Source organism: Phodopus roborovskii, unplaced genomic scaffold, assembly GCF_943737965.1.
Source record: "Phodopus roborovskii unplaced genomic scaffold, PHOROB, whole genome shotgun sequence".
Lineage (NCBI taxonomy): Eukaryota > Metazoa > Chordata > Mammalia > Rodentia > Cricetidae > Phodopus > Phodopus roborovskii.
Window position 1 is genome coordinate 13,785,536 of NW_026126540.1, and position 24,936 is coordinate 13,810,471.

At 37.7% G+C, this 24,936-nt stretch overlaps 1 protein-coding gene across 1 annotated transcript; it reads right to left on the reverse strand.

Annotated features, from left to right (window-relative positions):
• Nucleotides 1-33: 33 nt before the first annotated feature.
• On the reverse strand, nucleotides 34-24,838 carry Etfdh (electron transfer flavoprotein dehydrogenase). Its single transcript, XM_051199323.1, has 13 exons — nucleotides 24,625-24,838; nucleotides 20,493-20,633; nucleotides 19,549-19,778; nucleotides 16,766-16,847; nucleotides 16,172-16,290; nucleotides 14,465-14,542; nucleotides 11,169-11,315; nucleotides 9,117-9,257; nucleotides 7,653-7,796; nucleotides 5,447-5,615; nucleotides 2,183-2,365; nucleotides 1,337-1,558; nucleotides 34-382 (listed from the first exon to the last, which is right to left on the reverse strand). The coding sequence occupies exons 1-13, from the start codon at nucleotides 24,656-24,658 to the stop codon at nucleotides 219-221; spliced, it is 1,854 nt and encodes a 617-aa protein (XP_051055280.1). The 5' UTR covers nucleotides 24,659-24,838; the 3' UTR covers nucleotides 34-218.
• Nucleotides 24,839-24,936: the final 98 nt, after the last annotated feature.

Genomic DNA, 24,936 nt, shown 5'->3' on the forward strand with positions numbered 1-24,936 from the left:
TTTGAAGGGCTTGCAAAGTAAGATGCTATGTCATTTATTTTTAAAGTTTTATTTATGAGAAATGGTTCATGGTTTTATGGACAACTTTAGATACAAAGTCTTTTATTTCAATAATGTTTAAGGACACTTGTTCAGAAGTTATCTAAACATTGGCATACACTTACAGTTTTTATAGAAACTGGCTATCAAATGTGCCAGTAAATGAAGGCACCTGTGTTTTACATGCCATTATAAGCAGGTCCTCCTCCACCTTCTGGCACCACCCAGTTAATATTCTGACTTGGGTCTTTTATATCACATGTCTTACAATGCACACAGTTCTGAGCATTTATCTGTAATCGAAATCCATCACCTTGTTCCAAAGGAACGAATTCATAAACTCCTGTAAAATAAAATTAAATACATTAAGGTATATTAACAAAAAGGTAAATAATTCAAGAGAGAGTAGAAATTAAAAGCTTAGAATAACTTCAGAAGCTTCTGAGGCTTTCGTATCTACCCCCCAGAGACTGTCTGGTCTTGGTGTATGTTGTTGCTATTAGTATACTAATAAACTTCGTACTTCTACTAACATATAGTAGAAGTTCAACAATATTGTCTGGGTTCATCTAACAAGAGTTAAATTAGCTTTAGTCCTTACCCCTAAGAGTTTATAGTATAACTTTTAAAGGTCAAGACAAGGCCTTACTTATTTTTTAATTACTGTCTGATTTCACTTGAGTAATTTTCATATATCCAAGTGCTATTCATTCTACCATATTATTTAGATCTGGTTCTCATTAATTTAACTGAAAGCTCTTAGCAATTAAGGTAGCCGGAATTTATGATGAATTTAAAGTTCAGTGTCAGTCATTGAACTCAATGTGTATGCATGTATAAACTGTTGTTTCACAAACAACCTTTTTTCTTTTTACTTTTTGTTTGTTTTTTTTTGAGACAGAGTTTCCCTGTGTAACAGTTCTGGCTGTCCTTGTAGACCTTGTAGACCAGGCTGACCTCAAATTCACTGGGATCTGCCTACCTGACTCCCAAGTGCTAAGATTAAAGGCATGCGCCACCACTGCCCTGCAGAAAACAGCTTTTTAAAAAGATCAAAGAACAGGTACTTGTATTCTATAAGTCTTGTCTGAGGTAGAGATAGGCCACTCAAACCAGGTTTAACCAAAATCCCTACTATTTTATCACTGCTAGTCAGGACATTCAAGATATGAGTTTCTTTAAGGATGCTGTACAAAAAAGTGTTCTGTTTTCTTAAACAGTCTCCTTGCAATGGAAAGGGAACATCTGAAAATGGAAATTTGTTAATGTTTAGGGATAGAAGGAAATCGTTACTGACCTGCAGGGCAGAATCGCTGCTCAGGCCCATCATATATTGACAGATTTCTATTAACAGGTACGCTGTCATCCTTTAAAGTTAAATGTGCTGGCTGATCGTGTTCATGATTAGTACCACTCAAAGCCACAGATGATAAGAGATCAAAACTGATCTGTCCATCAGGTTTTGGATACTCAATGGGTGTACAGTCCTTGGCTGGTTTGAGCCGATCAGAGTCTGAACCTTAAGCAATTTTGAGGAAAATGTTTAATAAAGTAACATAATTTTCCAGTACTTTATCTTTTTTTGGTGCTGGTGATTCAGCCAGACCATGGCCCATACATACTAATATCCTCTTGCCGTTGACCTTTACTCTCAGTCCATCAATGAAACAATCTTGTCAAGTAATTCAGATTGGATTTGAACTACCTTCTTGCCATTACCTCCCTATGCCTGGCCTCAAGTAGCATATTAGGAGAACTTGGAGCTATCATACCAAAGAAAAGAGCTGAGTATTTTTCAGATGGGTGTGGTAATGCACATTTGTAATCCCAGTGCTTAGGAGGTAGAGGCAGGAGAAGTAGTTTAATGTCACCCTTAAATGTGGGGCTACATTTGATCTTGTCCCAAAATGTGCCCCCCAATAAAATAAACAAGCACACCCAGACATTATTTACCAAGTCTCTGACAAAGATTAAATATTAGGACAGTAGAGACAGAGCTTAGTGAGAGCCTCAGGTCCAACCCCAACACTATTGAAACACTGAAAAGGGTTCTATTATCTACTAATGAACACATTCCACACTTAAATGTTTCCTCTATAAGGGCACTTAAGATCAACATTGGCATTAAGGATATTTGAATTACCTTTATGTTTTAGAGTCCATGGCTCCATTCCTCTCAATATCCAGTAAAATATTCCAGTATAAATCATCCCTCCATATACTCCTAGTATCCCATGGCAGGATGGCCTTATATTCCTAACAGCATGTAGCTCTTTCCATACCCAAGATTTCTTCAAATTATCCTCATACTCAGTTACATGGAGCCCTTTTATGAGAAATAAAAAATAAGTGAAACACAGATGGTGAGTTGTAATTATTAAAAACATTGTTATGTGGATCCATGCAGAACACACAAATGTTAGCATCTTCCAACAAGATTATCTTTCTATATACTTGTGTTGGTAAGGCATTTGAGCTGCCTTTCTTTGGATGGCACTAGGTTTTGTACATGGTAGGTGAATATCCTACCAGTGGACTATAAAAGACCTTAATTTTTACACTGGAAATGTAAATTAGTTTAAAAAGGTAACTTAATACAGGTTTGGGCTATTTACAAACAATATTTTAAAAATATAAAAGTATCTGAAACATCTACTGTAAGTGGAATCATGTCCCTGCAAGAGTATCCTTTGCAGTCCCAATGGCCTCAGCCTTAGTACTGACTGATTTTCTAATAGGCTGGAAGCAGACAATTCATTGGGGTCTCCAGAATAGAGTGGGTACCTAATCTGTTAGATGTGTCCACTTAAGTCAGAAAGATGATGGTGAGGTGGAGGGCAGAGAATGGGGTGAGGATGGGTAGGGAGGAAATAGAAATTTCAGAGAGCATGGTCCTTTTAACACCTTGATTCTGAACTTCCTGCTGGCAGAATTTGTAATGTAAAACTAGTTTTAAGTCATGTAGTTGTAGAATTTTGTTAGAGCATAACTAAGAAATCATCTTTTGGATTGAACCTAATGGTTCATGAAGGCTGATCAACTACTACATCTGGTAAGGTGCAATTAACTAATTTGTAAGGGGAACAACTCTGTAGTGGGATATTCACTTTGTCTCCTTCTGTGGCACTGACCACACCCATTGGGGGGTGGAGCCAGGGGCGGAAGTGACCTGTGGAAGGAGGTCTAAGGTGGAGCCAGGGAACACTCTCTGGCTGGCAGGTTGCTGAGAGGAGAGTATCAGGTGGAACTTGCTGGTGTTCATCTGTTTAAGTTGTAAGTTATTTCTCCCTGAATAAACATCTATTCGGCCTATTTGTTTATCCTGATCCTTATTTAACCGCAATACAACTCTCTTTTCTTTTCTTTTTTTCTTTTTTTGCTTTTTCAAAACGGTTTTTCTGTGTATCCTTGGCTGACCTGGACATCTGTAGACCAGGCTGGCTTCTAACTCAGAGATTTGCTTGCAAATGCCTCCAGAGTTCTGGGATTAAAGGCCTGTGCCACCCAGCTACAACTGATTCTTAACTGACTTGTACAAACTACTAAGTGGTTATACTCTTGTTTTCTGTTACAATTTTCAAGGGATATTATTTCTTGTTATACTAAATTCCAGGATTATATGGTACTATGTATACAACAACAGCTAGAATTCCAGGATTATATGGTACTATGTATACTACAACAGCTAGAGTATGGCTGATGGTTTCAGAAAGAACAGAACTTTGATGGAAAATTAAGATTGAGTTCTACCTAACTTGAATTCTATCTTGCCTCTTCTGCCCTGCTTAAAGTATTCTTTTGACTTTTATTGGTTTTCTTACCGCTTACCAAGCCCATGTGCTGCACCTTTATTCTTGGATACTTGGAAGTTATAACTAAGTTGCACTTACTGGTTTTTTCAGTGCTAGGGACCAATCACACCCAGGGTCTTATTCATGCTGGCACTCCCTCAACCATTGAGTCATACCCTAAGATCCTGAGTTGCTAATTCTTAATAAAGGAAAATTGGTTATCTGTGATTCTAAGGATTAGGTTTATTTATGAAATAAGGATTGAGTTATATGCCAAGTGTTTAGAACTGAAGATGAACAAAGTCTTCACTGAAGTTTTTGTTCAGGTGGTTCAGGTGGCAGAAGACAGCACATATTTTTTTTCCTTTTTTAAATTTGGACAGTAGATAAATTACGCCAAATATATAGTGTGCCAAATGATGGCACATGGTAATAAACGGTTCAGGGGGTAGTAGGACTGTGGGTATTGTAATTGCTAAGATTTAGAGACTACCTGTGAGAGTGCTATCTGAACAGAGGCAAAAACCATGCGATGAAAGCATGCATGGAATGTTCAGGAACTAGAGAGCAGTGGTTGGAATGCAGGGTTTTAGAAACAAAGTCAGCAGCTTGGGGAGAGCTTGGTGGTAGAGTCCTAGGTTCAATCCCAGTATTGGCAAGAAAAGCAAAACAAAACAGACAACCAACAACACCCATTCTCCAACTGGCAACCATGGAGTTGAGGTCCCATTGGGACCTCATGTGTTTACACTTCATGCCTTTATAGTCTTCCTTGGGAGGTTTCTTTTGAGAACAGTAAGGTGGCTCAGCCAGAAATAAGCATAAGGACCTGAGTTCAATTCCTGAAACCTACATATATGTATAAGAACTGACTTCCAAAAGTCTTGTGATAGTGAGCCAGACAGATGATAAGTGCAGTTAGCAACATTAAGAACATAGACTACTTTTCCAGAGGACCTAAGCTTGATTCCTAGCTTGCACATCAAGCAGCTCACAACTGCCTGTAACTCAGCTCTAAGGACATCTGACTCCTGGCCTCTGCAGGAACTTGCACTCATGTGCATATACCTACACACAAGTAAACAACGATAGTAGAAAAAGTTTAAGTTCTCTAACCTCTACATGTGCACTTGGCATGTATATGTACACATAATAGTTAAAAAAAAGAAATCAAAGAAAAATTGGAATTCAGAATAAGATTTTCAGGTTTTTAAAACTATTTTAATTAACTGATTGAGAAATGGGGGTCTCATAGCATAGTTTTGGTTGGATTGGGACTCAGAGAAATCTGCTTGTCCTTTGATTAATGGATGCCCAGTTAGATGGCCTCTTTCATTATTTATAGTGGTGGTTGTGCCAGTTCTCTGTCACAGCAGTCATGTGATTGTTTGCTAAGAACAGGTGGCTGGTTTTAGCCTGTTCAGAGATGCTCTGTTTCTAGCCTATGCATACTTAGGAATTTGTGTGATACTTTTTGAGTTATTCTTTACATGCAGATGCAGTACCATCAAATCCAAAGAGACAATCACTGGTACTATAGTTGATGTGAATAAAATGACATAGTTTTAAAATTTCTGAGTATATTGTATTTCTTTACTAAAGGAGGGGTTTCTCACCTGTCGTCTTTGATTGGAGGTTTTCATTAGTTAGTTGATTAAAAATGGATTCTGCTGCCAAACTTCCACTTTTCATTGCTGTATGGGTACCTTTGATCTTGGGAACATTCATGAAACCAGGGCTACAACCAATTAGTAAGCCACCAGGAAAAGTGAGTTTTGGTATAGACTGAAAAGAAGATTCAGAACACATTTATCAGTTCACATGAGGCAAAACAAACAAAAACAACCTAAATCTGTAAGGAATAGAAGAATAACAAACAACATGAAAAGGAATACAGCAAGGAAAGGAAACAGCCAGGCAGGGCAGTTTAGAATTAGGACTATGACCATTTTTCTATTTTTTTTTTTTTTTTTTCTTTTCCTTTTCCTGTCCCATGCCTGACCTCTATGGGACAGAATTATCAAAACAACATTTGGAATGACATTGTTCAATTTATGTATACATCTGTGTCATGGTTAAAATTATTTTCTGTTTGTATGACAAATTTTCACTTTATATATATATTTTAGTCTGACATGTGGAGATGGAGAATTGTGATCTAATGGCATTACAATGACTTGGTACTGATCTAAACAAGTGTTATTAGCTTAGCAAACTGAATTTTCTGTTCCCGATAAAACAACCAATGTAATAAAGGTATCACTATTTTCAGTTTAGCCGGGGGGAAAAAAAAAAAAAAAAAAGGACTGCATGGGAACACGCACACTAGCTTGAAAAGGAAGTAGTAGGCCAGTGCAGGGTTGTTCTTTTTAATTTTGCAGCTTTTCTTCTAGGGCCGTTCTAAATTCAGCCATAAACAGGCATTAACTGTTAAGGGTGGTGGAGTGGTAAAAGTTTGATGGTGCTGACTGAGACTCACAAAACTTGCTAAGCTGCAAGAAAGAAATGAGGAAGGCTTTGTGGCCACAGTTCCCACCAATGGTAGAATTCTAAAGCAGTAAGACTTGAGGGCAGAAGGACTCAGAGAAGGATCATAACCCAGGTTGCTGAGATGGTTGCTGAGATGATTCAGTGGGTAAAGCTTGTGTCAAGCTTGATGACTTGAGTTTAAATCCTCACAATCCACATAGTGGAAGGACAGAACCAAGTTTCATGAGTTGTCCTCATGCATGTACATATAAGCGTGCATACTCACATATCTGAGTGACATTGTTTATAATACCAGTATGACCTCCCTTAACTTTATGAGTATTGTTAATAGTAACAATGTATTTAGAGCTTTATTTTAAGGTTAAGTGCCCCCATGTTACTTTCTAATCAATTAAAGAATACAAACCTTAATTTCTAAACTAGCCAGAAAATCTAGAAGGGAAGAGAAGCTATCTTGTTCCAAATCGTTTGGTCTAACATTTGGAGCTGGTTTTCAATTATCTTAGTTGTCTGATTTACAACAATACTAACAGCTTTTATCATGGGCATTTAGGTCTTACTTCATTGTTTAATGCATACTCAAGAAATTAATCATATTCAAAGATATTTATTTTGAATATATATTAATGTAGAATAATTAGTGGTAGACTCCTAACAGGCTACCTGAAAGACTTAGTTGGGATAAATCATTTCTGTAATTTTCTTTTCAGTTTCCTAGTAAAGTCAAGGAATAAAATGAAATAGTATTAATTACACAATTTTTGTTTCTAGTAAAAAATCAAAAGGCCCATGAAGGGGTGTGTGTGTATGTGTTTGTGTGTATTCATATAGAATGTGGTATAGTTTCACGATGAATTTGTTTGGCTTTAAACTCAAGAAATCCACCTGCCTCTGCTAACCAAGTGCTGAGGTTAAAGGCATGTATTACCACACCCAATGAAATAAATATATTCATTTTTCTTTTATATGTATGAGTGTTGTGTTGTATGTCTGTGCATCATGTGTGTGTGTGTCTATTGTCTGAGGTCAGAAAAGGGTGTAAGATGCCCTGAAACTGGAGTTGTGGACATATGAGCTGTCATGTGGGTGCTGGGAATTGAACCTGGCTCTGCTGCAATACCAAGTGCACTTGACCACTGGGCCATCTCTCCAGCTCTCAACATATTCTTCAAACTAATTCATGGTGTAATTTAATTACTGTGTTTATGCATAATTTTGTTTAACAGTATTTTGTTAAATTCCTTAAATACATTTTCTTCCTATGAAATAATTATTTTGTTAACTGGTATTTAATTTACAAAGTAAAAATTCAGAGTAAGTGCTGGAAGCTACCTGGAAGCCACCTTCATTGAGTGCTCGGGCTCCATAGGCTATCCTCTTCCCACCCTCCAGTGTGGGCTGGATGCTGGGGTGATGCTTCCACCGTTGGAACTCTCTGAACGGACTCAGGTATGGATTCTGATAGTCTAGACCAACCTTAAACCAAAACCAAAATGAAAACAGACAGACTCTAAACTCTGAGGAAAACAAAGTAAGCCAAAGGAAAATATGTTTATAATCAGCTAAACTAAAAATTAATAAGAAAGCAAACCATTGTGCTCTGAAAAATCAAAGTTCAAATTAAGGAAAAAAAAATAAAACCACAAATGGAGTTGTGATTACTTATTACTCGTTTATCAATACCAACTCTACAAGTAAGATAGTAATCTATGTTACATTACTATTAAGGCAAAAAAGGGGGTGTAAATTGTATTCAGAAAAACAGGATAAGATACAAGTTTCATGTCAATACCAATGCTAAAATTAACAGCTGTACCTTTTTCCTTTGAGACTGAAGCACTAGGTTAAGTATCACAAAGTAACACCAAAACCTGACAGAGTATTAAGTACTGACAGTGCATAAATTTAATGATGTGTCATGTTAAAGTAGGATGATAACACTATACTGTGATGCTGCTGTCAACTACAAGGGGTAGAAACTATGCAGTTTGCATTGTTCAGAATGTTCCAGATATAATTTATTGCTATAGTGATGGGGGAGGAAATTGTAATTTGTTTCAAAGTACTAGTTTCAAACTGAGGGTCAGTTTTATTTTCAGTGGCAGCATGCCGTCGTGGAAGTGGGCTTGAAAGTCAGCATCAGCATGAATCCTCCATCACTGTGGTTTGAATGAGAATGACCCTCACAGGTTCATATATTTGAATGCTTGGTTCCCCAGTTAGTTGAACTATTTAGGAAGGAGTAGAAGGTATGGCCTTGTTGGAGGAAGTGTTTCACTGGGAATGGGGTTGGTGTGGTTAAAAGCCCAGACTAGGCCCAGTTCTCTCTCTTTGGCTTCAAATCAGATGTAAAGCTCTCAGCTACTGCTCCAGCACCACTGATGATCATAGACTAACCCTCTGGAACTGAGAAAGCCCCTAGTTAAATGCTATCTTTTCTTATAAGAGTTGCCTTGGCCACTGTGTAACAAAATATTAAGACGGAATTACTGTAGCCTTTGGATAGACTTGTTTCTTACTGGCACAATAAGGACATTTCATAGCACAAGATGGCTACAAAATGGACTAACCAATCTCCACAAAGCTTCTGGAACAGTGCCCAGAGTGTAGTAGCTACTAGTATTTTAGCTAATTAAGTTGATGAATGTCTATAGTAGCCACAGACATTTTACATGCAAATAAATTCAAAGCTCAGTTTTCTAATGGAAAAGTATCTTCCAAATTTTAAAGCCTGTTTACTTATACAAATCACTCCACAATTCTGGCAAAATCTTTTGCAATGGGGAGATAACTTACCACAAAACCAACAGCTACTAGAGGTTCACCTTCATTTAAATGATAAAGAAAAGAGCCTCCATAAGTATGTCTATCCAGGGGCCAACCAACAGTGTGATCTACTCTCCCAGGTTTCCACTTCTTCTCATCAATAATCCATAACTAAGAACAAAAAACAAACCCAAGAAGTCTTAAGTATTAATTACAAATGAAAGCAACAAAGTAATTATTTTGAACGTCAAGGAAAATTATAATCAAGTGATTGCATGTCAAACCAGGATAAAGAAATAGGTCACAAAAGTTATGCACCCTTTAGAATGTTCAAACCTGAAATTAAGAATTTCTTTTGTGGGCTTACAGAAATGGTGACTGAAAAAGAGCTTTATGGAGTACTGGCTACTTGAGCATACTCACTGTTGGAGAAGGGAACAGCAGAGCAGTTCAGATGTCATGGGACAATGAAATCATGGTTCACTGCAAGCTTTTATTCACAAAATAACGAAGTTATTTGTTTCCTTTTTATTTGTTTATTTTTGCAGTGCTGGAGATTGAACTCATGGCCTCATTCATATTAGGCTAGCACTCTCTGACATCCATAGCCCCTTAAAAATATATACATATGGGTCACTGCATCTGTTTCCATCAGTTACTGGATGTGGGTTCTCTGATGACAATTCGGGTACTCACTAATCTGATTAAGCACTGGGTTGAGCTCTTTAAGTTCAGTTGAAGAGAGGGAGGAACAATCATATGGACAACAGGTAGTCAAGATTATGAAGGGGAAAACCACAGAGACAGCTGACCTGAGCTAGTAGGAGCTTATGGACTAGGTACTGAGGACCCTGCATGGGACTGAACTAGACACTCTAAATGTGGGTGGCTTGATCTGTTGGGGGGCGGGGGGAGCAGGGCTGGCAATGACACTAGGACCTAACCCAGGTACATGAGCTGGCTTTTTGGAGTCCATTCCCTATGGTGCCATACCTTGCTAAGCCTTGACACAGGGGATGTGCAGGGGTGGGGAGTTGTCTTGGCCCTGCCTCAACTTGGTATGCCAGATTTTGTAGACTTCCCACTTCTCTGAGAAGTGAAGAATGGGGAGGTGTGGGGTAGAAGAAGGGGAGGGAGGGAGAACTGGGGTTGGTATGTAAAATGAAAAAAAGTTTTAGATAAAATATATATAAATATGTTGGGCATGGTGGTATAAGCCTTTAATTCCAGCATTTGGGAGGGAGGCAGGCAGATTTCTATGAATTCAATACCAGCCTGGTCTATTGGTCTACATAGCTAGTTCCAGGCCAGCCCAAGCTACATAGTAAGAACCTGTCTGGACAGATACAGATTCTCTCTCTCTCTCTCTCTCTCTCTCTCTCTCTCTCTCTCTCTCTCTCTCTCTCACACACACACAATTTATCTAATTTTTTATTTGCTGATTTAGACTGAGCCTTGCTATACATATACAGCTGAGGCTGGCCCTGGTTTCTCAACCCTTCTGCGCCATCCTCCTGTGTACTAAGAGTACAGATCTATACCTCCATGCATGGCTTAAAACCCTTAAATAAGCCTGGAGTGTAGCTCATTGGTAGAATGTTTGCTTAATGTATTCAAGGCCCTGATTTTAATCCTTAGTAAAACAAACAAATTTAAAGAATTAATAGAGTATAGAATAAATTAAAGATTATAATTTAACCTTACTAAATTATAGATTAATACACAATGAATGTATTTAGTGAAATATTTTTTACATTACAATTCGGAATAAATAATTTTTTGCAGTATATGGCTAGTCTATAAGCTGCACATGAGACAACCACAGAAAGGCAGGATATGAAAAATATTAAGGCACAGATATTTGCAAATTTTTGCAAATTTAAGGCTTACTGTACATATAATTTAGACAATCATTTGACCTGTAACATTTTCTTGCACATCAGAAAATATTTCAGTTTTAGTTACAAGAAATATTTCAAATTATGAAAAACTTAAGTGTATAAAATTCAGCCAGTATTATAAACTATATGATAATACATATTACATTTCATTAATTAAAATTGTACAAGCAAACCAGGATACCTCCTTCAAACCAATTCCATAGGTCTGGGGATCACAGTTGGCCCTCAAATCAAACTTCTTATAAAGCTGCTTGGCTAGGTGTCCATGGCAACCCTCTGCAAAGACTGTGACTTTGGCATGTAGTTCTAGTCCCCTCTCAAATGTTGACTGAAAAGCAAAGTCATGATAAGTAACAGTATTAGAATAAGTTAAATAATGATTTAGGTGTACAAGAAATAGTAGACTTCTATACTAGAAAACTGACAGAATTATTGAAAGTAGAATCTAAATTCTGTAATGTGTTCATTCCAGAACAGTGAAGTATGCTTGTGTTCAAAGCCTCTCTATAAATGAAAAGGCCTTCCCATCTTCTTACATTTCTTAAATTTCCATTTTCCATCAGAAGTAAAACAATATGTTTCTGTGAGTCATGAAAAAAAAAAAAAAAACAAAACAAAAAAAAAAAAAAAACTGTAGAATCTAGCTACATCCTTTTAAGAACAAGTAGACTGTACTCAACACACTCCTTAGCTACTTGCTTTGTTTACTTTAACCTTTTCCCTATTGTCCAATAAACAGTATTGTAAAATAAATGTCTTCTCCCACTATAAAAGTAATCGTATGTATGTATGTATGTATCATGCACATAAAAGCTAGGCATTGTGCATATTTCCTCAAGAGCCCAAGGCAGGATGATTATAAATTTGAGATCAGCTTAGGCTACACTGAAGAAACTGTCTCAAACCAAAACAAAAACAGGCTACAATGAGAGACTTTTGCTTCTTTTTGGATTTACATCTAGCACATGGCTGGTGCTTAGGAAGAATACTTAAGTCTCTTATAAAATGTATCTTTCTTGATGTTTTTCTACTTAGGAATTAGCGTGAATTTGTGTATACAGATATATGTATATAATCAATAAGTTTATAACAAGGTAATGTTTCATAATTGTTTTAGAAGTGATTTACCTAAAGCAGTGTACCACAAATGAAGCATTCATTTTTAGTGGTTAAATAGATTGTGTTAACTTTTGGTTTATGTGTTGTGAAGTCCACACTACCTGTGAGTTACTCGGGCTGAATTGCAAGAATGACCTCAGTGCTAACAGCACACTAAGAGAACTGGGACATCTTCTACTTTGGTTGGTAACTTCTTTGTTTCTTGAGGAGTGCTCGTTTGTGTCACATTTGTGTCACATATACAGAGATATACATATACTAGAAGGTCAAGTAAGCGAAAGTAAAGCTGACCCCCATGACAAGGTGGTGTAGCATGAATAATAAAAATTCCAATGACAGATATTAGGGGAGAAAACTGATAGATCAGAGAAGCAAAGCAGCCAACCACTAGAGAGTTCTTAACTCTACTAAGGCTCGGACCAAAAGGGTCCTGTCATCAGCGTGACTGCAGACTGAACACACTGCACTCCTGTCTCCACTTTATATTCCTCTCCAGTGCTGGGATTAAAGGTGTGCACCACCACTGCCTGGCCTTTATGGCTAACCAGTGTGGCTGCTGGGATTAAAGGTGTGTGCCACCATTGCCTACCCTCTATGGCTGACTAGGGTGGCTAGCTTTGCACTCTGATATCCAGGGAAGCTTTATTGTTTAGATTATAAACAAAATATCACCATAAACTGGAACTGTTTCAGAATGTCAGAGATCAAAATCAAGCTACAGTAGGTTAAAAAGTGAGTGAACAGCAGTAGAAACCATCTGTTTCTCTGCAGGCAAACATGGGGCAGCAGATCCCACTGCATTCTTCTATGGTGTTTTAGGTTTTTCTTTCACAGTTTTTCACTATCCTGATCAGGTTGATTTTGAGCATTGGGGTTCAGCTTATCTGCCAAACTATATGTATGTGCTACCATGCCTGACTTCTTTTATGTGTTATTTAAGTAGATATAAAATACATTTTTTTTAACCAATAAAAGAACACAAAACATTTTGAATGAGAGAAAAAAAATATTAGAAAGGTAGGATTTGTGTGGCCTTTGCTGTATTGTAATATTGTAATATTACTTATGTATTTAACTATGTATAACTTATATATAACTAAGTTGTCATAATATATAGAAAATAAAGGCATGGCATGGCTTATGTGACTCTGCCATTTGCTTTCTAAGTAGGAAGAATTGCTGGAGTAGACTACATTCCAGTTTTGTTCAAGAAGGGCAGAAAGGGGCTAAATATCAATAAACAAACAGTCACCTAGGACTAGGGGTAACCATTTACAACTTCTGTCCTCAAGAAACTGAGCGTATGGTTGGAAGACTGCGTAATAAACACATAATGTATCAAGGCAGGAATTTGTGTTTATTTTTATGATGGGAAAGGAACCTTATAGTTGAGAGCTCTATAATTCTTTTGCAGTTTCATGAAACATTCTTTTTCAATCTTTTTTCTTTTTAAAATAGGATCTCATCCAGGCTGATCTCAAATTCACAGCTACCCTTCTGTCTCAGTCTCCCAAATGCTAGGATTACAGGCACATTCTGTGGTGTCTGGCTCTAGATATGCCTGTTTACATCTGCAGTTTAATTTAATTAGTGACTCTGTTTCAGTTATTGTAGTATGTACTCTGCATACTAGCTGCAGCTAATATGCATCTGTGTGTACTTTGTCAGGCGGATATTTTGAATGAGAGGAAGCCAACTAGTTTTACATTTCCTAAGATTTCTGATGCTAATAGAGTAAATGATTCTTTTCCATAGGAATGAAACTGTAGGTGTGCTGATGCAGATGATCCTGGCTATAACAAATGGCTGAGTCTTTTATTAAGTGAATGAAATCAAATCTCTCATGTTTATTTTATATGTATATGACTCATGTTTCAATCTTTTAAAAATGATTCTTAAACGTTATATTTGTGTTGAACTGAAACTTGCTTCTGCTTTTTATCAACTGCAAAAAACCACCATTTTTCTTAATTATATTTTAAAACCCACATATTGTGCAGGTAATGGGAAAACCTAAATATTGAGGTTGAATTGTTTTTTTGTTTTTGAGAAAGGGTCTTGTATGCAGCTGGCCCTTGACCTTCAGCCTCAGCCTGTCAAGTACTGGGACTGCAGATGTGCCACCATGCCCTGCTCTCTATTTTTAAAGATTTTATTTTATTGTATTATGTATACAGTGTTCTGCCTGCAGGCCAGAAGAGGGCACCAGATTCACTTAGGATGGTTGTGAGCCACCATGTGGTTGCTGGGAATTGAACGCAGAACCTCTAGAAAAAGCAACCAGTGCTCTTAACTGCTGAGCCATCTCTCCAGCCCCCTGCTACTTCTTTTTAAGCATGGAACTATTCAAAGGTATACCTTTGGTGCACCATCCTTTTGTATCCCTACATCGTTAGTGGCAATTCCTTTTACACTACCATCTTCATGATAAAGGACCTAAAAATGATAAAAGGAAATATATTATTACCTCAGCATTCATACTAACTTACACATCTTTGAAATGATGGTGACTGCAGTTTATTTTTGAACCAAGAAGTGGGTGGGGGAGGTAAAAAGCATGACTGTGAAGATGAGAAACTGCACTATTCTGAGCCCCTAATTTCTGTTTCCTGTAGAGGAAAATGCTCTCTGGATAGCCAAGTACAAAATGTACCCTGGAACCTCATAACACTGTAGAAAATTAAGAGAGTGGATATTGAGCCAAAGATACACAATAGTGAAGGAGGAGGATAAGAAGGGAACTGAGGTTCAGAGCACTAAACCAAACAACAAAACCTAATAACGATGATCAGGAAAGAAGTGAAGAGAAAAGAGAAGCCATGTTAGAGGCCATAAGCATGTACATAAGGAGACATCAGGTACTCCACAAATCACCCACTTGTTTCTCTTGACAGGGAGCCCAGGCAAGATTGTTTAACAAGAAGCAAGGCAAAATCCCACACCGAGGTCTAAAGCCCAAATGCATTAGTATGGGCTGGGAAAACATCTTTTTAGCACAATGATAATGCAGGGACCTATGTCTTTAACTTGACTTTCATTTGTAAAAAAAAAAAAAAAAAAAAAAAAAAAACCCTGAATTTTCTCTGACACTAAAGACAAAAGAATTGCTCCTTAACCCTAATTCTTCTTTCACTGTTTTTCCAGCCACATTCCTTAAAAAGGTGTTTTTAATGTGAGTATTTTGCCGGAATGTATGTATGTGCACTGTGTATGCTGTACCTTCAGGGGTCAGAAGAGGGTGGCAGATCTGGACTAAAGTTACAGACAGATAACAGTTGTGTGCTGGCATGTGGGTGGTGGGAACTACACCTGGGTCCTCTGGAAGAGCAGTTAGTGTTTTTAACAGCAAGCCTCTAGTTTTTGACTCGGGTCTCAATATGCTATAGCCTGAAACTTGCTATATAGATCAGGCTGGCCTCAAATTCACAGAGATCTACTTGCTCTGCTTCCCGAGTGCTGGGATTAAAGGCATGTACCATCATGCTTTTAATCCCAGTTTCCAGAATGAAGTTTCTAGAATGAAGAATAATCTACACAAGGCTTGAACTAGCTTATTCATCATAGGTATTTATATACATATATACCATTATAGGTATTAAGAAGGGATGAAAAGAAATATGTTCATTAGAGGACATCAGTACTGAAGGCAATCAAATTACATAGCATGGTGGTTGAAAGAAATGAGACTATGTAGCCTGGGAAACAAAAACCTCCTGGTCAGCAGTAGAGGTGGGAAGAAGAGAGTAGGAAACAGCAAGAAGGATGCCACTGGAAGAGGACATAGACTTACTCTGTAAAGCACACAGACCAGATAATTCCCATTGAGTAAATAAGATGCCCAGGGGTCCACACTGAGGGAGTTCCTATGCCCATGGTGCTCAATCACGATGGAGGCAATGTAAGACATTCAATCCCTCTTTGAAGTAGAACATTTTAGCTATTTTACCCCATCCTGAAATTCCAAAAATCCTATGATTCTTTTAAAAATAACTTCTGTAAAATTATTAGTTTACTTTAAAAAAGATACTGCTTCCTATAAATATTAAAAAACAAAACTACACAGACCTCAGCAGCAGCATATCCAGGGTACACTTCGACTCCGAGAGCCTCTGCCTGTTCCCCCATCCAGCTCACTAGGTGTCCTAGGCGTACAATGTAATTGCCATGATTGTTCATTGGAAGACCTGCAAGTATTTATGTACTTTAAAATCTGATATTTTATTGCTAAGGCATCCTAATAATATAATAATATACATAATTAAAAAAATCTTAAGCATTGTGTACTGCTGCATAAATATAAACATTATCTTTATAGCCCCAATGACATGTGATTTTAAAAAATTAGTTTGATTGAAAGTTCTAGTTTATTAAAATAAAATCAATATTAAAGCCTAGAATTAAAATTTCCTGGCTGGCTTACAAGGCTCTTGTAGACTAGAAGACAAAAGAATCACATCCTAATCTGGCTATCTCATTAGCTAGGTATCTCTGGGCAAGTGCTTCACATCCCTGGGTTTCAATGTTCTCATCTGCAAAGGAGGGCATTTCCCCACTGAGATGGAGTTCAGTGTTCTCATATGCAAAGGAGGGCATTTTCCCACTGAACTGGAGCTTCTCTCACTGTGCAAGCCCATGCCCTTAGTGACTACGCCACTCTACCTGGAAGAATTGGCACAGGAATTCTATGCTTCTCTGTTAAAATTGCAAATCTGTCTTCCGTTACAGGAGTATTAAGTGGAGCCTGGAAAGAAATGAAAACAGGAAGGAAATTTTTTCAGTTATATTTGTAGGGATGAATATGCATTTTAAAAATTGTCTTAAGGAGAAAGAGAAAGGAACTCCTCTTTTCCTCGTCACTTTCTTTTCAGTCTTTCTTTTGGAAAACTTGCAACTTTTTTTTTTTAATGTCTGATGGAAACAGATAGAAATCTTTTTCTTTTTTAAATGTGTAAGGGTGTTTTTGCCTATATTGTGGCTATGTACATACAGGCACATATTTGTGTGCCTACAGCCCACAGAGGCCAGAAGGTACCTTTGGATCACCTGGACCTGGAGTTACAGACAGTTGTAAGCTGCCACATGGGTATTAGAAATTGAACCTTGATCCTCTTGAAAATTAACCAGTGCTCTTACGTGCTAAACCATCTCTCTAGCATTCAGATGAAAAAAATTTTTTTTTCCAAGACAGGTTTTCTCTGTAGCTTTGGAGAATATCCTGGAATTCGTTCTGTAGACCAGGCTGCCCTTGAATTCACAGACATCCATCTGCCTCCTGAGTTCTGGAATTAAAGCTGTGCACCAGCACTGCCATGGAGTTGGAAATCTTTTTTTTTTTTTTTTTTTTTAATGACTTTATTTACATATTATGTATATAGTGTTCTGTCCACATGTATTCCTGCAGGCCAGAAGAGATGGTTGTGAGCCATCATGTGGTTGCCAGGAATTGAACTCAGGACCTCTGGAAGACCAACCCCTAGAGTTGGAAATCTTAAAAGCTCACCCATACCTCTTGGTAGCTTTGTTCTAGCAACCTCTTTTCTAGAAGCTCTAGAGACAAGTTTGAAATGTGCACGTCATGTTTCCCTGTCTCTGTGGGAATACAGCCTAGGTGCCTGACTCCAGTGACTCCAAGTTGAAAAAAGAAATAGAAAAGTTGTCCTTTTGGGTGATAAAGATAATTAATATATACGTAATCACAGACCATTGACACAAGGTGTGTGTGTGTGTGTGTGTGTGTGTGTGTGTGTGTGTGTTTGTGTGTGTGTTTGTGTGTGTAAGGGTGTCAGGGCAATAAAGGGCTTTGACATTACAACTGACATTGTGCCAGCCAATGATATCTGATTTTTGATACACTGGAGAACTCACTCCTTTGTGGTATTTTTGTGTTTAAAAGGCATGCTATTTTGGGAAGGAGAGCATAAAGGAAAGTTTCAGATTTTAGTTTATTCCATAAAGAATGAGTACAAATGACATATATATTTATTTACTTTCATTAATGGTATTCACAGGGTTGGAGAGATGGCTCAGTGGTTAAGAGCACAGGTTGCTCTTTCACAGGACCTGGGTTCAATTTCCAGTACCCACATGGCAGCTCACAACTGTCCTGTAACTCCAATTCTAGGGGTCTGATACCCTCACACAGACATACATGTAGGCCAAATACCAATGCGCATAAAAGAGTATTAACAAATATTCTAAATTTGGAAGTAGGATATATATAACTCATCCTACAGAAGAAAAAGTTAAATGCAAGGTTTTAACCAATTTCAAACTAATTTTAAAAGCAGTAAGACCTAACATTCAGTCCCCTGCATATGATACCTGTATCTTTTTCTGCTGAGATTAAAGGAGATTACATTAGTTATTGCTTTGGAAAATTAGATTGTCAGATGCTGGAGAGCTGGCTCAGTGGTTAAGAGTACTTGTTGTTCTTACAGGCCCTGAGTTCAATTCCTAGCACCCACTACTATCTGTAACTCCAATTCTAAAGAGATCCAATACCTTCTTCTAATCTCTGTGGACATCAGGCATATTCATGGTGCATACACTTACATACAAGCAAATACTCATAGATATAAAATAACAAATTAAAATTTAACAAAAGAAGGAAAATTAGAGTATTCTCTTTGGCTTTAGATATTGCATTATGCCAGAAAAGTCTATATAATACTTTACTAGGAACAGATTTAAAAGACAACGTGTTTTATTAGGTAAAATGTTAAAAGGAATTCTCAAGTTCATAGCTTTTCATAAGTCCAGTATATAAATACAACATGTAGATGGCATTACATTAAAAAGCAGTTAAGGGCTGGAGAATTGGCTCAGGTTAGGAGCACTGGCTGCTCTTCCAGAAGACTTGGGTCTGATTCCCAGCATCCATGTGGTGGCTCTCAACTGTTTGTAATTCCAGTTCCTGGGGACCTGAAACCCTGTCTATTAACCTTCACAGGTACCAGGCTCACAAGTGGTATATATGCATAGTAAGCAAAACTCTCATCCACATATGATAATAAAATAAATACATAAAAATCTTATAGAAATGTGAATAACTACCTCAAATTACTCAATTTTGTTACTTTTTTCTTATTTAAGATTGGTTCTTGCTATGTAGCCAGGCTGGCCTTGAGTTCATCAACCTCCTGCCTCTGCTTATTCCATGTTAAGAGTAGAAGAGTTTTTATTCATTTGCACGTGGTGCTAGAGACTGAACCCAGGACCCAGGGCTTGTACATGCTATACCACTGAACAAGAGCCTCAAGCTCCTTTTCTTTGGTTCTTTTTAAATTTAAACAATGCCTAAGTGTGTGTGTGTGTGTGTGTGTGTGTGTGTGTGTGTGTATCCTAACAATTGAAACTTACACGAACAGGGCTTTCTTTATTTCACAAATTTGAAAATAGAGACAGCAAAGATTAGACCTTATGTAAGAATCAACTTGTCATACCCCCTTCTCTTTCCAGTCTGGGAAGAGCTCTTTAAAAGCAGCTGGATCAAGGCAAGCCCCTGAGAGAGTGTGAGCTCCTATCTGAGCAGCTTTCTCCACCAGACACACACGGATGTCTTTCCCATGTTCAGCAGCCAGCTGCTTTAGACGAATAGCTGCAGAGAGCCCTGCAGGGCCAGCACCAACTATTACCACATCCGCTTCTTCTGCAAATCTCTCCATATTCACGCCTGGGAGGAAATATGTTAAAAATGAGAACAATTCTTAGATTAATATGACCTGATAACCATGTAAGCCATAGGCTGTTTTAGGATACTTCAATATGTATTTTAGTGTGCTCACTATACTTCAGAGAATAATTTATAGATATTCTCTCTAGACTATGCATAATAATTATAGTAAATATATCATTTATGAGTTCTATTTCAGTGTGTATCTTATTTTGGTTTCCATAAACCAATTTTTTGCTTTGAAATCCATTATTGTAAATTTATGAGCTAGAGAGATGGCTCAGTGGTTAAGAGCACTGGCTGTTCTTCCAGAGGACCTGGGTTCAATTTCCAGCACCACATGGCAGCTTACAACTGTCTGTAACTCCAGTTCTAGGGGCCTGGACACCCATGGAAAAACACCAATGCACATTAAAAAAAAAAAGATTTGTTTAAAAAGTATAAATTTGTAAGGCATAGTGGTGCATATTCTTAATACTTGGGAGGTAAGAGCAAAAGAATCAGAAGTTCAAGGCCAGGCCACTACATGAAGAATCAAATTAATAATAATAACAAGCTTTTTTAACTTAGCTAAATAGTAATATGTAACACATTTGATAAGGTTGTGAGATATATTTAATGCTTTTAAATTATATGAAAAATGAAATATTCATACGAACAAGACAATACGAAGTATCTAGGAAAGTTAAGAATTTTATGAAAATTATTACATACCTTCCCATCTTTTGTCTTTTTCCCGGGGATGAACAGTGTAGTGGGTAGTAATTTGAGGTACAACAGAAGTTGAAGACCATCTTGTAGCACACAGAGGTAGGCACTTTTTCTTAATTTTTAAGGCATGAAAGCACTGATACACTGCATAAAAATTATGACCAATATTATTTTAAAAATTAGTTTTTATCTCTTATATGATGAAAAGTCTGTAAGCAGAATGATGCAAATGGAAATGGAGTATGCACTTTCTTAGATCAATTATACAGCTAGCTTTTGGTCATGATGCAAAATTTTCAAATCTTTTAAAACAAGTAAGAAATAGTGTAATAAAATGAATGGCTCAGAGATCGAATACATACAGGGGAGATGGTTACTCATTAAATGGCACAAAAACAGAAAAACATTTGGGAAAAATGTATACCCTGTTCTTTATCAATTCCATTCGGTGGTGTGTGTGTGTGTTTATGTTTGTTTGGAGACATGGTCTCATTACATAGCCCAGGATGGTATGGAAATTGTTATGTAGATGATACTGGGTTTGTACTACAGAGATCCACCTGCCTCTGCCTTCCAAGGGCTGAGATTAAGGGTGTACAGCATTATACCAAGCTGTATAATCAAACATTTTTACGGAGGAACTCAGTACTAAAGACAGTGATATACCCATAATTTTTTTGGTTCTTCCCCTTTTGAGTGAGGACTGGACTTAACTAGTTTCTAATATGTATAAGATTAAAAAAGGAAAAAAAAAAAACCCAAAATTTATACTAGGAAAATAGAGTAAGTATAAATTGAATTAAATATGACCTGCAACATACTGATATCGCATGCCATTGATATGATATAATGAGAAAGATTCTTTACCTGTGTGGTACATACCCTCAAAATCCTTATACTTTAGTCTACTCAGGAAGTCATGAGAAACCACCAAACATTCAATAAAAGCATCAAGGTCACAAAAGACAAGCAGATGGACTGCCTCCTTAAAATAGATGAGGGTAAGCTAGGTAAAAGCAACATGAACTAGATCCTGAACCAGAAAATGGGAATCTGAATAACCTTGTTCTGTAATAACAGTTCATCAATGTTAATTTCTTAGTCTTGATATTCACCATGATTATGTAAGCTGCTAATCTCGAGAACTCTGCTTTACAACTCATATGAAAACCTATATCAAGTTCAACATAAAAAATTAAATAAAGAATATAGTGAAAACAAAAAGTAGATCGAAGACTGAAATACAAAAGCTACAACTAGTGGGGTGGTGGTGGCACTTGCCTTTAATCCCAGCACTTGGGAGGCAGAGCCAGTCTATAGAACTAGCTCCAGGACAGCTAGAGCTACACAGCAAAACCCTGTTTCGACAAAACAAAAACAAACAAACAAAAAGGAGCTCCAACTATTCAGATGGGCAAGGCAGCACATGTCTTTAATCCCAGTATTTGGAGGCAGAGGTGGGTGGATCTCTGTGACTATCAGTCCAGCTGCTCTACATAGAGAGAGTTCCAGTCCAGCTATGACTACGTAGAGAGACTCATTTCAAAAAAAAAAAAAAAAAAAAAAATACCTGTTTGCTAACTGGATTGGGACTTTCCTAGTAATAATTTCAATGGTTACATATATAGAAGCCTGAGAAGTGTTTAATATCTGGCATAATAGTAAATTATGGCCCTTTATAACTTGGACTGTAACTTATGAAGCATCTACACATGAAGAAACTTTTATATATGGACTATAAAAAGTAAATAGTAAAGACAAACAAAGAATTTCATTTTGACCATTTAGTCTATACTTTCTAGGACACAATGAATGCTTAAGAACTTTGCATTTTGATACTATGTCTTGGTGGGGATGTGGCTCAGTTGATAGAGTGCTTGTCGAGTGCTTGTCTAGTTGGATCCCCAGTATCACATAAACCAGGTGTGGTGATACACACAGGGAGGAGCAGAAATTCAAGGTCATCCTTGGCTATATAACCTACCTGTGATACATGAGAACCCAAACAAAACTATCTTATCTTTTCCCCCATAAATTTCGGTGATATATGGAGTAGCTACAATCCCTATTTACAGCAGATAAACAGAAATTCAGATAGTCTCTTCTAATACCTGCTAAACTCTGAGACTAGTAGTTGATCTGAAGTTATCTCTGAAGTCATGGAACCTGAAGCTCCGGTAAATTTTTCTTTTCTTCTAATTAAATAGAAAGAAGGCATGTTTAAATAAAAATCAACCTGACACAAACCAATTTTATTTTTAGCATCAATTGCATGGTTAATAATTTTTTAATATTTTTCAACAAAATAGTTTTTAAAGTAATGCTTGGCATCAAGACCATAAATGTTATGATGAGTGAAGCAGGAGAAAATATCTGGGGGAGAAGTCTAATACCTTGTAAATACTATATATTTGCTCTTGATAATTTTAAAGTGGTAGGGAAACCAATTTTCTCAGCTTGTAATGCACTCTAAAAATTACAATTTTTGGGGGGTGGCGGCAGCACATGCCTTTAATCCTAGCACTTGGGAGGCAGAGACAGGTTCATCTCTGTGAGCTTGAGGCCAGCCTGAGATTTATAGAGTGGGCTGCAGGGCAGTCAGAGCTACACAGAGGCATACTATCTTGAAAAACCAAAATAAATAAATAAATAAATAAATAAATAAAAAATACTGGGGATACTTTAAGGCTAAGATTAAGTCTTTATTTACTCTAAATCTTGGAAAAAAGATATTTATAAATATTACATACAAATTTAGTTTGAGTTCAAACATACTACCATTTAAAAAGTATTATACTATAGTTTAGCATATACAAGTTATCATTTATTTCTGAAAATTAATGAGTGGAATATAACTTACTTTAATTCTATTATTTGTACAGCTACTAATTTGCTTGAGAACAGATGGAACCATGACCTCTGATTTCCACCAAGGAATTTTAAAAAAGGCATAACCTTTTCTCCTTTGCTAAAACAAGCCTGGCGAGGCATCTGAACATTTAGGCATAGAGACTAAAATGTGGTAGAGAAGCAAAGTCAAGGTCCACTGCAAGCAATCAGTCATACACATTACATACGTCCACTTGGTTATCACTAGTGCTAACACTGAGTTAAGAAAATGTAACAAATTAGCATCCAAAGACAAGTCATTTACTGGACTCAAGACTGCATTTAAATTAGGCTGTAGGTGGCTCTGGCACTAGGGAGGTAGAGACAGGAGGATCTCTGTGAGTTCCAGGCCAGCCTGGTCTACTGAGCGAGTTTCAGGACAGGCTCCAAAGCTACAGAGAAACCCAGTCTCTAAAAGCAAAAACATACAAAAGACAGCATGTGATACATTGACAGCCCTCAAAACAGAACATATCCTATGTGTAATAACAGATGCTTGGTTTGAATTTACAATGTGTATACTTGTTCAAAAATAACACAGCCAAATATTAATTCAGTAAAGATTTATATTAGGCCAGTTACAACAGAATTCAAGAGCCTCTAAACTTCTGTTTGAACTAGGGGTTGTTTTTAAGTAAAAGTGAAAAAAATATTGTTTAACCGCTTTAAGAAGCACCCGTAACAGAAGAGTCCAGAGTTAACTGAGAATAATACAGAAAACTTTGGAGCTCCAAACATAATTGGTGACACCGGCAACACATGAGTTAACACGATATGACAGCTCAGACTTCACATTAAGACTGGACTAGAACGGCTACAAAGATGAAAGTCAGGTCAGAGAAATCCCACCACACAAGTTTTCCTTTCTTTCCCATTCCTATAAAGCAGCAGATACTACCACACAAGTTTTCCTTTCTTTCCCATTCCTATGAAGCAGCAGACACTACCTGAGCTTTAGGATAAAGATCAGGACCGGGATTTGGGAGGACTCCACCCAGGAGTGGAGTGTTGACAATTTTCCTCCACTCGTGACCTTTAACCTAGATGCTAATTTTGCCAACTGGGGCGACGTCAAGGACGGGAAGTCAGGGTCCACCAACAGGCGCTGATAGCATTGATCTCTGCCCTAGTTTAGCCCAAGAAGCAGAGGAGAGAGGTGCTTGCAGTACCCCAAGTGTGGCCCATTCTATTCTGCTTTGCCCCAACTTATCCATCTTGCTCTCTGTCCCCACCAGTTCTGTCTCACCAGGGCAGGACAGCTTGGCTAGCCGCACCAACATGTTCAAAGTAGCCCGTAGACTTGACAAAGACACACGGAGAGAGGCCTGTCTGCGGCTTGCCGAGAGCGCTGGACTTTCAGGCCACGGGGGGCGCCATCACCTGCCAAGAAGCCCCGGCTGCGCCGCTGAAGTCAGTCTCTGGGCTGTGCTGACCGCCCTTGTTCCGCGGCGTGCCCGCCCCTCTTCTGCTTTGCGCCGGCGCCACAGAGGACGCGACGGCCAATAAGGTTTCCGGGTCACGTACCAGCTAGAAAAAGGCAGAAGACTCCATCTCCCAG